Source organism: Leptodactylus fuscus, chromosome 4 (assembly GCF_031893055.1).
Source record: "Leptodactylus fuscus isolate aLepFus1 chromosome 4, aLepFus1.hap2, whole genome shotgun sequence".
NCBI classification, from domain to species: Eukaryota; Metazoa; Chordata; class Amphibia; order Anura; family Leptodactylidae; genus Leptodactylus; species Leptodactylus fuscus.
This window is the reverse complement of record NC_134268.1, coordinates 75,707,690-75,722,965: the sequence shown is the minus strand read 5'-3', so window position 1 is coordinate 75,722,965 and position 15,276 is coordinate 75,707,690. Positions and strand designations below refer to the sequence as shown.

The following is a 15,276-nucleotide window of genomic DNA, read 5'->3' as shown; positions in this document are numbered from 1 at the left end:
TCGTAAGTTCAGAGGTTTATGCTACAGAGTAGCCGATGTCTATTTATTCACGACTAGGAAATGTGTGTCAAACTTGATGTCTCTTGGGGGTTCAGTCTGGTCTTTCAGTCTTTTTGTTATCAGATTACTAGCCTATGTGATTACAACAACATGTTCCTGAGCTCTCCTCCATCCTTCATGTCTGCATCCAACAATGTCAGTGTCCTTGCATTGCCATGCCCATATTTACAGTTGGGAGCAGCTTGCACATGTACGGAGAGGGAAAGACAAGCATACTTACTTAGGGCACTGTGTAAACAAACAATAAAAATATCAAGTATCACATTAAAATAGATTTCCTAAAGAAAGCTGAAAATAATTGCATATTTTAATGGCTCCATTAAACTATTTAGTTAAGGAAGGTAATGTGAGCTCATTCATTTGATATTAGTAGCTTATTTTTCTCCATTTAGTACTAATTCAGTCTTTCACATCTCAGGAGTTGTCTATTGACAAAGCATGAACAAGCAAAGTGTAATAAAGATGTCAGTGACACGGTCAGTATTCACCCAATGAAAAGGACATCGCTCTTTACTACCAGATAGAAAAAATATTGCAGAGAACCTGTTCACTGTGTGAACCTGCACTTAGTGTTGATGAATGTAGAAATCAGAGTAAATTAGTTCTGCTACATGCCAATAAGTGCGGTTTGATACCAGCAATGAGAGAATATAAAGTGACATGCTGTCGATTGCACCAATGATAAATAACACTGAGGTAGAAAGACCAGAAATTGATCCTTGGTGGAGTATGCAGTAGTCTGTATGAAAAAAATCTCATATATGTAATAGGACATATATGTAGTGGTAGGCAAGAGTTACACTAGGGTCACACCTGCTTTCGGGTTTCCTAATCGCTTAGAAAATGATTTACCCTTGGAATCCCTTGGACCCCATAGACTATAATGGGGTCTGCTGGATTTCTGCCTGATTTCCGCCCAAAAAGGGCAGAAAAATGCAGAAAAAAACGCTGCTTTCAGGACTTTTCTCTCCACATTTTTAAAGCAGAAAGGGGAACAGAATCCCCCAGCTGAGACCCAGCACAAGTGTGAACCTCGCTTTAGTGAAGTGTCATCTGACCATCTCTAAGCATAAATATAAATACCATACATATCAAAATGACTGTAAGAGCCCATGTACACGACCAAGTATCCATCTGATGTGGGACCAACTTTGTCACGGAATGCAGTTGGATGATTAGGGGCAACATGGTGGCTCAGTGGTTAGCACTGCAGCCTTGCAGCGCTGGAGTCCTGTGTTCAAATCCTGCTAGGAACAACATCTGAAAGGAGTTTGTATGTTCTCCCCGTGTTTGCATGGATTTCCTCCTCACAATCTACAAAAAAGGAATGCAGTTGAATGACAAATGGAGTGACATCTAAGTGCATTCTGTGATGCATTTGTGTCTATGTTGGCTACCAATCCATTTTGTTCTAAAGAAATGAAGCAGGTCCTATCCTGTGTCATTGGAACAGAATGGATCAGAATGTACTCAGATGTAACTCTGTGTCATCCGACTGTATTCCATGGCAAACTCGGCCCTACATCGGATGCACACATGAGCCTAAGGGTGACCCTTGTAGCTATAACTGGTCTGTAATGATGTACCCCATGTCACCTCATATGGAGATATGGTTGATACCAGTCTTCCTTGGGCTTTAACACGTGAAGGCCATTAAACCTGTGTTAAAACCACTGAAAATATTTTGTCTTCAAGAACCAAAATATTGGCATTCTCTTGCATCTTTGGTACTGTACTTATACCCTTACATGCCATGTGCATTTAATGTGCCCAGTTCACTGTGTGCAGATGAATCTGTAGGATCACCAAGGAACCATGTTACCAACCACAGTAGGCCTATGTTTTCTCTGTATGTTTGTATAAAAAGGAGAGAAGCTCTGAAGTTTGCAATGCAGACGCTGAGTCAGTAGCAGTATAAACAGGAAAGGAGAATGATAGTAATTACAGGTGAAGGCTTTCTTGCATTGTAATTATGTGTTGTCCGGCAAGAAGGAAGCTAAACTGAAATAGTTGTAATCTATTGACATACAGTGTGTTTACAGAGTTTATTTACAGTAGTGTTCCCCAATTAGTCCAATGACAAGTTTTTATATAGTTCATTCCAAGATGCTGTTGCTTAAAAAAAATAGCAACAAACACATTTTCATTCATCAATTTTACTTCTCTAAGTTTTCCAAAATTGCATTAAAAGGCTATATCTGTTGTATTTATGGCATAGTCACAAGATATGCCATAAATGTCTGAGAGATCTTCATATCGCCTATGGCCGCTGCAGGCCGTGAGCAAATTTAGAAATAGAAAATAGTTGATTATGCTTATAAGTTCTAGCGCTTTCTTTTGGAACCCTATAGTATTATTATGCATTATATATAATGCATAGTCTTCAAAGAAATCTAAGGTATAATCTAAGCCAGAATAACTCATCCAAAAGAAAGGGTTCCCATCTGCCATTTTGAGGTTGTTGTCAGGGTACTGGCTGTGTGGGAGGTCTAGCTGTGGAAGGCAGCCATTTATTCTTCCTGTTCACTCATTGACCCCATTCTTGCTTCCTAGAAGCAAGACTTGTCTATACTAAGATATTAATAAAATAATAAAGGATGATAATAATAACATAATTAAAATAATAAATATAATAAAGAAGAAAAACATTAGAATTGTTCAGTTTATGATATTTCTGTAGTTCTACTTGGATATAAAGGGCATATTTCAGGGAAGTGGAAATTATACACAATCTATACAGATGTAGCAGAGTTGAATAGGTCATTTATCTTAGGCACTGTGATAACTGAGTTTGTAGGTTTACCGCTGTTAGTTTACCTGCAGTGTTTGAAAACCATGAATGGCATATTGTGGCATTGTGCCAAGTGACAAACTCAGCATGTAAAATGACCAAAGTCAATGCCCTGTACTATGTTGGTTTCATCCAGCCGATGGGTTATAGGGTTCATTTAGGCTGACTTCTCCCAATTTCTTGTTTTGCATTATTAAAAAAAAAAAAACCTCAGGTTTCCTAATGATCGTAATAAACAACCTGCAAACTTAACAAGACGCTGTGCCAAGGCAAGGGTTACAATTTGGATAACCTAACGCCATAATTTCAAGTCCTGTTGTTCAGCCACAAAACCATTGCACACAACAGGCAGATAGCATAAATATCTAGACAAGTGGTGGAAGTAAATACCAGAATTTCAAGCAAATAATATCCTGCTTTTCTGTGCGATTCCTCTTTATATTATTCCGCATATATATTTATTATTGTTTGTTTCTACCGCTCTCCCAGATTCTATTTTCAAAACCACAGAATATAAACTCGCCGAGGCAGGTCAGGCCAAGTCCGAGGCCAAGTCCAAGTAAACAGTGACTTGATTCACAGGAGCAAACATTGAGATGTTTCTCTTAGGTGGGGAACTTTTAGCTTTGTGAGACTACAAGAAATGCAATGAATCATATTATATAAAATATAGAAGTGAACTGTGCTTCAAGTGATTAATATTTAATTTCACCGCATTTTCATTTTTTTTGCGCATGACATTTCTGTGACCATATTATACTTTACAGTGCTTTTATAGGCGGAATGTTTTTCTAGTATCAATATTTTACTTTTTTGGGTTGAAACTCTTATGGAAGATGCAGTGAAGTTAATCATCATTGCAAATGCTATTGGATAAATAAGTTGTCAGAAATTATTTTTAAAGGGGGAAAAAATATATGGTAAAGCTATCTACTATCACTGAACCATTTTTTTCTACTAGTAAATTAGCCATACAGTTAAGGCAATATTACCGTATATACTTGAGTATAAGCCGACCTGAATATTAGCCCAGGCCCCTAATTTTACCACAAAAAACTGCGAAAACTTATTGACTCGAGTATAAGCCGAGGGAGGGAGGGAGGGGGGGGGATGCAGCAGCTACTGTAAAATTTCAAAAATTAAAATGGTCGGAGTTTTTGGGTGCAGTAGTTGCTGGGTGATGGGGAAGGGGAGGGGGTATTTTGGTTGTCTGTCTGCCCCTTCCCTGAGCTTGAGGACTGTTTTTTTTTTTCTCCACTTGGAATTCAGCCTGGCTGAATATAGGGTATCTGCAGTGCTCCTATTAACCCCTTCCCAACGGAACAGGAGCACTGCAGATCCCCTATATTCAGTAGGCCGGGCACTGTCAGACACAGGGTTACCTAATGTGTATGTGTTTCACTGTAATTTTCAACTTTTATATGTATTCTAGGGAAAGGAGGGATTTAGAACTTTTTTTTTTTTTTAATTATATTTTTTTAAAGCTTTTCTTTAACTATTTTATGGGAGATTCTATACATTATTATTGCGGCTGGTCATAGACCGACCCCCCCCCCCCAACAAAAAAAAAAAAAAAAATATATATATATATATATATATATATATATATATATATTTTGATTTTTTTTTTGCTTAATTCGAGTATAAGCCGAGGGGGACTATTTCAGCACAAAAACTGTGCTGAAAAATTCGGCTTATACTCGAGTATATACGATAAGTGAGATCATCATTATTATTATTATTATTTATTACGCTGGGTTCACACCTGCGTTCTTCTTTCCGTTCTATGGTTTCCGTCTTCTGCATGCCAGAAGACGGAAACCATAGACCGGGTCCGGCCGTGAGCGGCGATGAGCGTTTTAGGCTCTGCGCCGCGAAAGGGATTTTTTTATCTGGACACAGAGTACTGCATGTCCGACTCTGTGTCCGGATTATAAAACCCGGTTTCGCGGCGGAGAGCGCAAAACGCTCACCGCCGCTCACGGCCGGACATCTCTCTCACCCATTCAAATGAATGGGTGAGAGAGACTCCTGCAGGTTTCCGTCTCCTGCCTCTGTTTTAGGCAGGAAACGGAAACCTGCAGTACGGAGAGGGCGACGCAGATGTGAACGAGCCCTTATATATTTTTAGAGCAGAATTGATTTCATGGTGCTTTACATTGGAAGCGGAGTGTACATACAAACCACAAAATACATAAAAACGAGTACATTAGACTAAGGCTAGATGCATATGACCGAGGTGAAAAATGGTTGGTAAAAACAGTACTTTTTCATGGCCGAGTTGCATCTATTTTCACTGATCCTGTATACATTTCAGTATATAGAGGGATCCTTGAAAAAGGCCCAAAGTAGACATGTCTAGATAATGGCCATGTGGTTAGCCCCCATTCACTGCCTTTGAGTATTATCTTTTACTTACTGTATACTGTTGTATGCAATAGTATGAGTCCACATTACTATGCTATTGCATGTCTTTTCTTGCAGTATGCTGAAGATATTGTTCGGATATATTTCAAAAAGACGCTCTTTGCTAATGGAGCTTTACTTGTATGCTTAGTGTATATGTCAAAACCTTGCATGTCTTAGATTGTGAAGCAATATTCAGAGTTTTGAGTTTTACTGAATTTAGTTCTCTCATAACCACAACTGTTTCCAATACTGAATCTATTTATTTAAAAAAAAAAAAATCTCGTACAATAAAAATATTTTACAATCTCCAACAATTACAAACATTAAATGTGGGGAAAACACAAACAGTAATTCCTTCTAGACATGCAAACTAAAAACTGCAGCTCGTAGCTAACCATATCCTATCATAGACAGGCCCTGAAAGTGAATATGCTTCGGCTCCCCAGAATCTTAGTATTTCAACACTCAGTGGTTTGGAGAGTGATTGATGAAACTGTAAGTTGAAGCGGAAGATTTATTTATTTTAGCTAGATCTTTCATAGTTTGCATGGCAAGGTGGCCACGTCTGCCTGTTTCAAGATACTCCATGCATTGGATTCAGTTAATATACTAATAGCGAAGTTGATATTAAAGAGTTAAAATGTTACGCGTCTAAAATGACTGATTTTAAAAAGAAAAACACCTTACTTCCAAGGAATACATAAAAAACAATATAATGCTGTAACATTTTACCTAGAAAATGCATTACCGTAGTATTCTTGATTGTGCCGCTCATTGCCATAGCAAAGCAGCCTCCGATTTAATAGTTTCCAGAAAGCTGGCCTTTACATTTACTGTAGTCAAAACGAATAAAACTCCAGCAGAAGAAAGGTGCGTGAATATATCACAAAACTTCTAGACATTTGCCGAGAGTATAGTCATTGCTGGTAATTGCATTTGTCATGTGTATAAAAAATGAGTTCATTTGATAAATGTTTCTGATGAAATTTATTTTGACTTTTTTTGTTCTTTATTTTACAGGACATACGGGACGGTTATTAAAATCCTTATGTTTCACCAGTCTTTCCTTCCTGTTAATGCACATCATCTTTCAAATAACAATAAACAGCTTGGAGGCCAGAAATACCATAAATCCTTATTTTAACTGTAAGTGGATCTTTTATCATGTCGTTTTATCATGTCCGTATAGTGTAAATGCGTGTCCAAGTAATGAATCACGTGGACTGGTGAATGATCCTCTTATGTTACTCTGCACAGTATTTCACTAGCAGCAGCAGCATTTTGGGTTTAGTGAGGCTAATCCCATAGTATGGTCAATTTAAGACAAATTATGGCCAAAATACACAAACATCTTACTGTTCTACTTAAGTAAGTTCACCATAGAAGCCCATAGTAATCTAAGTTTGGTTCAGTAGAACCACATAGCATCTTGGGTTTGTTATGACTAACTGAACACAGTGTGTTGTAACCCTTGTGAGTATATTGAGGCTTTAGGATCTGTCAGTCTTGTGTATTTTACTTATATAGTCTCGTTGCTTCACATTCTATGTCTGCTTTAATTCACAAGGATAGGACATTGCTTATATGAAACAGTAGTGTTCTGTCTTACCAGGCCGACAAAGGTGAAAAGGAAAATACAGTGACGGAGACGCATTCTGTCCACTGGATTTCCCTCTGGCTGTCTCACGTTTTCTATTGGTATAATTGACATGCTGCAATTTACAAACACACAAGATTGTTTTCTGCAGTGTGTGGATGGGATTTGCCAAAATGTGCTTGGCAAGTGGCAGAGAGGCCATATCATAATCTTGGATAACGCCTTTAGGGTGCATTCACACTGAGTAAACGCTAGCTTATTTTGTAGAGTAAAATTACACTTGTAAATTTTGCTATCCCATTGACTTCAATGACATTTTACAGGCGTATTTTTACAGGCGTATTTTTTACAGGCGTATTTTTTACAGGCGTATTTTTACACTTGTAAAAAAATATCATTGAAGTCAATGGGATAGCAAAATTTACAAGTGTAATTTTACTCTACAAAATAAGCTAGCGTTTACTCAGTGTGAATGCACCCTTAGGCTGAGGCCCCACATAGCCAAACACAACAAAAAAATGCTTCAGATTTTGTGGAATTTATTCACCTATTAAACCTATAGGGAAAACACCAGCGTGTGTAATTGACATTCTGCAATTTTAAAAAATGCGGTCATTTCTGAAAACACAGCTTTTCTGCAACATGTGGATGGAATTAGCCATTCACTATGCAGGTACTGCAAAACGCAGCATATTTTGCCGCATAGATATTCTTGCACTGCTCTTCCTTATGTCTCTGTCAGAAGATTGGAGGAGTCAGATTTACTGGTTGACTCAATTTTTAGTTTCTAATATTTTGGACAGGTTTCTGATGATTATAATGAATATTGTTTATCCATAATAAATGCCATCCATGTAGTACATGAATGGGTCAGATCATCCAACGCGCAATACATTGAAAGCATAGGGAAAAAAGCCTCCCATTGATTTCAATGGGGGGCGCACGTATGCTGGCTCCCATTCGAGTCAATGGGAGCTGCTTTTTACACGCTCATTCTGAACATGTTTTTACGATCAGAATAAGCGCAGCGTTACATCATGTGAAGGCTCCCTTAGGCTGGGTCCCGACACTGCGAAAATGCAGCGTTTTGTCCATGGCACAAACAGTGTGGAAAAAACTCCATGTTTTACAGTACCTGCAAAGTGGATGTGTTTTTGGCTAATCCCACACATTTCAAAAAAATATCCGCGAATATGTTGCGAGTTTAAAAAACGTTGTGTTTTTGTATATTGCCTATATGTATAATGGATGCAAAAAGTCTGTCTGGCAGTCTGAAAAGCATTGTGGGAAAAACCGCAATGCATTATTTTCCCCAGCGCTTTTTGGCTGCGGCTCGCTAGATGAGGCCTTAGCCTTACTGGGACAGAACCTTTAAATGCGCAGTTTGTACAACGAATGTAGCGATAGTGTGAAATATTTGCTAAACTCAAACTCAATAAATTGTTCAGAAATATTAATTTCACTAGAATATGTGGATTATAGACACCAAAGCCAAAAAATGAATTTAAACTGAAATGCAAAGAAAATGTCTAGACAGCAAATTTTCTACATATATATGCAATGATTGAAAGGAAATGAAACATACCAAAACTAAGTTGTAAGGAACATTTATATAGTGAATATGTTTAACAGAAATATAAAATTTTACATGAATGATGTCTGCAGTCTGGAAATGAATGATAGAAATAAATAGAAGAAAAACTTTTCCACATTGTGTATGAAATGTGGGATTATCTAAATGTTCCTAAAAATTCTGTCTGAGGCCCTGTTCACATCAGCGTTCAGTATTCCGTTCAGGGAGTCCGCTTGGGGAAAGAACAGAAACCTATATGCATTTAAAAGCGATTACCTAAGAAATCACATGGACCCCATAGACTATAATTAGGTCTGTGTAGTTTTCACTTGGTTTCCGCACAAAACATGCGGAGAGAAAAGCAGCAGAAAAACAGGCTTGAGTTTACAGTACCAGCAAAGTGAATGAGATTCTAGCTAATCCCATCCACATATCGCAAAAAATAAACACTTTGGAAAAGCTGCATTGTTAGTCTAAGGCCCAACATAGCGAACTGCAGCCTAAAAGTGCTGTGGAAAAAAAACTAAGTGGTAACACATAACGTTTTTCTGCTTCTATTATATCTATATGCTATACAGAAAACGCCAGCAGTTATACTTGACATGCTGCCGTTTCGAAAAATGCAGCATGTCAATTTTACCCACAGAAACACTTGCGTCTTCCCTATACATTTACTAACAGAAGAAAAGTCACAGAGACACAAGCTGAAAAATTTGCTAGATTCCATTTTGCAGGGACTGTAATACACTTCCATTAGCCATGTCCTTTTTTCCTATTCTAACTAATCAGACTTGGACACATTTTGTGAGGAACTGTCAAGAATCTTCCGTACAGAGCCTGTAATATTTTTGGCGCTTTTCATGAAATTTTTCTGGTGTAAGATTATTATTAATCTTGCTCATATTCATCTAAATATATATTGTGTGAAGTGGCATCCTCACAAATTAACACTTATTGTTCCTATTAAAGACTTAGGCAGGGTCACACTGGTCATATTCACAATGGGCAAGCTGCCATGTGGTTGCTGGTGGCTAACTCCCTATAGTGGACAAAATTTCTCCGAAGTATTATCAACATGCTGATGAAATACCTGCAGGGCAAAGTGACCTGCGCTGTGCGTTTTCAAGTCACACTATGTCAATTGTTGATGGAGATTTTACCTGCAGCGTTTAACCTTTGTGATGCTAGGTGGCAGGTGACTGGCGGTATTGCCTGCAGGTATGTCACCACCAAAGAACACCCAATCTGGGGCTTTTAGTCAGAGCCTCTGCTTTGATGGAAATTCAGCACCATGTCTGCTTAGTGTGTCCTTAGCCTAGGAACAATTTTAGTTTGACATGTTTTATTGTTTCCCACAACAACATTGTCACACAAATGGAAGTAATTAGTTGAAGCCATTTTTTTCCAAAGCTGTGGGTAACATAAGACATGAGCCAATAAGGGTGCACATATGTCTGCAAACTGATGAGAACCTAAAGATAATGTAACAACTCCCATCTGTTTTCTGATACATCCTGACATCCAGTGGGAAGATCCATGATTTTATGTACTGACACATTTTATTTCCTGTACAGATAAGATTGCTTTATTAGGACTAACCATCGGCTACTCATATACAGGATTTAAATTGGATTGTTATCTTTATAGCATCAGCAATACTTTCCATTTTACAGAAGTATATTGTACAGCTAAACTACCCTGCTATCCTCTAAATACGACTGTCCTACAAATTAAAATATTTGGGATTTATTGCAGTGTTAAGATCCCAAGCAAACCTTTCATTCATTGTATAGAAAGGATGCTGATTAAGACGAAAGCCCCTTGTGTTTAAGGATAAGTCACAGAAAGTGCACACAGTTTTTCTGCTTTTATTATACCTATAGAGAAATCACCGGCGTTTCCGTAGGTATAATTGACAGGCTGCGATTTCCAAGATCGCAACTTTCAAAGTGGATGGGATTTTGGCTAATTCCATCCACACATTGCAGAAAAATATCCACAGTAGAAATGCAGAAATCACAGCATGTCAATTATACTTACGGAAACACTGGCGTTTTCCATATAAAAGTAAAGCCCCATGTAGTGGGCCTCAGTGAAAAAGCGCTGTGGGAAAAACCACAGTGCAAATGCATCGCAGTCTTTCCCGCAGCACTTTACACAGAAAGCCCGCAAAGGTTTCCTCTGTAGACTTTCTGCTTTCATTATACCTATAGGAAACCGCAAGTGTTTCCGTAGGTATAACTGACATGCTCTGACTTCCAAAAAAGCAACAGTTTTGGAGATCACAGCATTTCTGCTGCGTTTTTTCTCTGCAATGTGTGGATGGCATTCACTAGTGACTGTAAACACCATGTGGGGCTCCGGCCTAAAAGAGTTTTTTATACCTACAATAATAATTGCCTATCTTTAGGATAGCCCATCAGTGTCAGACTTTCACCATGCCTGCGCAGCAGCTGTTTGAAGGAGCTGTGGGTCTCTCGAACAGGACAAAGCAGCAATACCTGCACAGGCTAAGGCTCTATGTTGTGGAAAAAGATTATTTTTTTTCTTGCAGATTTTGCTGCAATGTGGCTACAATGGGAAAGGGAAATATATAGGAAGTTCACATACTTCTACCTTTTGCTCAAATCACTCTTGCTTTGTCTTAAAAAAAGAAAAGAAATGCAGCAAAAGCCATGACAAAAATATCTGCTTTTCTGCCCCTTCAAACAGATTGTGAGATAACGCCACGGTTTGTCTGTGGCTAATTTTTACAGAATCTGCAAAATGAATGGGATTGTGGCTAATCCCATCCATATATTGCAGAAAAAATCCATAGCAGAAAATCTCAGCATGTCATTTCTATCTATGGAAACGCTCGCATTTTCCGTATAGTTATAATAGGTGCAGAAAGTCCACAGATGAAAACCCCTGCGGAAACAACCGTGATGCATTTCCACAGTGGTCTTTTCCACAGCGTTTTTTGGCTGTGGCTCGCTACATGGAGCCTTAGCCTTAGTCTGAAGCTCTATGTTGAGAAAATGCTGCGTTTTACACTACCTGCAAAGAGAATGGGATTTTGGCTAATCGTAGCATGTCAGTTTTTCGTATAGGTATAATAATGGCAGAAATTCCACAGAGGAAAACTCAAAGAAGAGCACTGCAGAAAAAAACCTGATACATCTTCTTAGTCTTAGGTTGAAGTACCACGTTGCAGAAATGCAGCATTTTACAGTATCTGCAATGAGATCCTGGCTAATCCCATCCACACATTGCAGAAAAAATCTGCAGCAGAAATGCTGCAATATAAAAAACTCAGCATGTGAATTATACCTACGAAAACGCTCACGTTTTCCCTATAAGTTTAATAAAGAAAGAAAAACACTTTTTTTCCCCCTGCATTACGCAACTCTGAGCCTTAGCTTTAAATAGTACGGCTATGCTAATTATAAAAAATATGCTATTAATTTGTTCAGTACAGGGAACACATTGCATGCAACAGTGGCACCAGCTTTTTAGTTGTCTTTGTGAATTTTCATTTATTTGAAATAAAGGCTTGATCATTTTAGACAGGACATGTCTCTTTTTAATCTTAGTGATCATAAAATCGTTTTCCAGCAATCATTTTGTCAAGTAAATGAATAAGACCAATTTCACATGTGTTATGCAGATACATTTCTGCTCCTATATTATGGCTAAAGTCCAACTGTTGGTCTGATCACTGTTATTTTTATGACGTGAAGCTATCAGCATCATAAGGATCTATGATGTTGCCAGTTTGGGTGATTAGGCCCATGATCAGGCCAGAATTTGGAGCTATGTTACACCCATGTGAGGGTAAGCTCAGACGGAGTTTTTTGGTCAGGATTTTGAGTCCGTATCTGCCTCAAAATCCTGACCAAAAAGATGAATCAATGGGAAATCAATTAAATTAATGGGAGCCACTCAGGTCTTTTTTCTGGAGCCATTTCTTCCGGCTCCCAGAAAAAAGAAGCGAGATGCTCATTCTTCAGGCCGATTCGCCTCGCGATTCGGCCTGACGACACTCCCTCCTCCGGACTAGGCCCATTCATTGGGCCTAATTCGGAGCAGAGTGAGTGGCTGGATGCTGGTGCAGTGCAGCGGCTTTCAGTCGAGACTACCTGGTTTTTGGTCCGGAACCTGAGGCGGCCTCCTTCACACAGGGTTTTTTGGTCCGGAACCTGAGGCAGCCTCCGCTTAAGGTTCCGGACCAAAAAGCCCTGTGTGAACTTACCCTAATAGTGGCTTTAGGCTAAGCTCCCACTTTTTTTTGCAGATTTTACTGCATTTTTTTTGTCCAATTCCATCCATGCCATTGTAGAAAAAAACAGCTGCAAAAAGCTGCCTTCTCAAAAACGTAGCATGTCATTTTCAATCACTTTCATAAATTGAGGGGGAAATTTATGAAGCCAGGCACTGTAGAATTATGGAAATAAAAGGTTCCAGAATAGGAATTTGTACATTTGCACACTCCAAATTTGAAAAATAAGTAGTAAAGTGAGCATGGCTATCCTTTCTCTAAGCCAAATTTGCCAATGTGAGTTTTAAAAAGTCACAAAAATTATCACAATCTCCCTACAGTAAAGAGGTAGCTTAGAAAGCGGAGTGAGATTTTAGGACAGAAGATTTATAGTTGCAATATTTGATAAAATATTTGGTATAGTAGAGACCATAAGTGGTCTAAGGATGATGCATAGTGCTGTAATAGGGTCACGTGCATTAAGCTTTAAGGAGAAAAGATAGGAACAAACTTCAATATTAGATACAAGGAAACAATCTCACAAAGTACTTAGCAGAATATTTTCTTCTTACAATTCATATGGGTAGAATAGTGGCAGTACAGGGTGCGCATGTGTTGCTCTTCTCTATCTATAATTGCTATAAACTTCATATCAATGGCATATAGGGGAGAATGCCCAAGTGTCTAAGGCTCAGGCCTCAAGTAGCAGGTGGCAGCAAAAATAGCGTTGCGGGAAAAACCGCGGTGGCAATGCTTTAGGTTTTCTCTGTAGCACTTTTCACAGAATGTCCACAGAGATTTCCTCTGCGGACTTTCTGCTTCCATTATACCTATAAGGAAACCACTGGCTTCTCCGTAGGTATAATTGACATGCTGCGATTTACAAAACCGCAACCGTTTTGGAAATAGCAGCGTGTCCGAAGTGCTTATTTTTCCACGTTGGGCCCTGGCCTTAATGTTTGGTTCTTGTCTTATGATTTACGTCAATCTTATGTGCTGTGAAATTAGACCATTTAGTTTTAGGATTAATTTTTTGGTTGGGATCTAATAGGACATTCAGACGACATTGACTGCTTCATACGTTATAAAGCACATACTTTTTTATTGGGGTAAGAGACCCGGAAACATGTGCAGCTTTGCTTGCATCAAGGGAACAGGCGCAATGAAGAAATAACAGCTGATTTCCTGGGCAGGTATTGATTTAAACATCTGTTAGGAACTGAGCAAAGTTTTCTTCTGAATCCTTGTTCCAGTTTTGTTAAGTGGGTAAGAGCAGTTTTCCTGGAAAATAGTTTGGACGACTAAGGTGACTGAGTCATCTATCTTCTGTGCTGACAAATAAGCTTTCTGGTGACTCATTTTATATAAATACTTACATATTACCTGCTTAATATACTCACTTTCTCATTTCCTAGTCATTTTTTGTGAATGTCAAATTTCAGAACAGAAAAAAATTAAATATGCAGCATACATGAGGTATAACTCTGTTTTGCCTGACTATTGTGCACTGAGGTCTGGGGACTCACATGGAATGGAATGGAGCTTATACAAATATGATAAAAACATAAACACAAATCTTAACTTTACATCTTATAATTGTTTCTCAGAAATAAAGCTGTACTAATGTTATGTGGAACTGTTCTATAAAAGCAGATTAGTGCTGGACATTGTGATACAGTTCCCTGTATTATGCATGAGGCATGTGTGGTATTGGGAGAGGTAGTACATGGTAGACATGTTCTTTACACTGGCATAGCCCAATGTTTAGAAATGTGTGATATCCCAATAAGAATATGACTTGTTTTTCGAAGGCATTTGAGCAATGCAAAAGTAAAATAATAAATAAATTAATGCATTTTATAAAGTCCATACCATTAAAAAAATGTCAAACTGATTCCCCACCTGCATTGTCAGGGACCTTCCCCCATGATATGGCATATTTAATCCGGACGTCCTGGACCAATATATAATGTGTCGATATCACACACACTATCACACTACTACTAACTTCTCTGTTCCCTGATACATTTGTTGAATCAGTGTAGACCCTTTTCTGCACAGGAAAATGGTATAACCCGAGTCAGTCCTATGTAACGCACCTAATATAATAATAATAATAATAATAATAATAATAATAATAATAAATTTTAGTTATAAAGCGCCAACATATTCGGCAGCGCTGTACAATTTGTAGGGTTCAAATACAGACAGAAAGATACATTACAAAGAAAGTCATTTCACACAATGGGACTGAGGGCCCTGCTCGCAAGAGCTTACAATCTATGGGGTAGAGGGGGTGACACAAGAGGTAGCAGGGGCAGCATTGCTTATGCAGAGGTCAGACCCTTTTGTAATAGAGGTGACTGTCATTGCATAAACATAAGACTTTATGAGCCGTCGATATTCGTGTCCTTTAACATGTGGATGGAGCTTGGACCTATGAAGTTAGCATGAGATGACATCATATTATGTGGGGAAATGTGGGAGCGGGGACAGAGGAGGGTTAAGGGTTTACGTTAGACATTGTGATAGGCTTGTCTGAAAAGATGCGTGTTTAGTTTGCGTTTGAAACTGTAGAAATTGGGAGTTAATCTGATTGTCTGGGG

The 15,276-nt window shown here is 38.5% G+C and overlaps 1 protein-coding gene across 1 annotated transcript in view; it reads left to right on the top strand.

Moving 5' to 3' along the window:
* Positions 1-15,276, top strand: part of PIEZO2 (piezo type mechanosensitive ion channel component 2) — a 265,739-nt gene that overhangs the window by 97,509 nt on the left and 152,954 nt on the right. Inside the window, exon 3 of the mRNA XM_075270713.1 lies at positions 6,281-6,406. Coding sequence (XP_075126814.1) covers positions 6,281-6,406 — 126 coding nt within the window. The remainder of the gene's footprint in view (positions 1-6,280; positions 6,407-15,276) is intronic.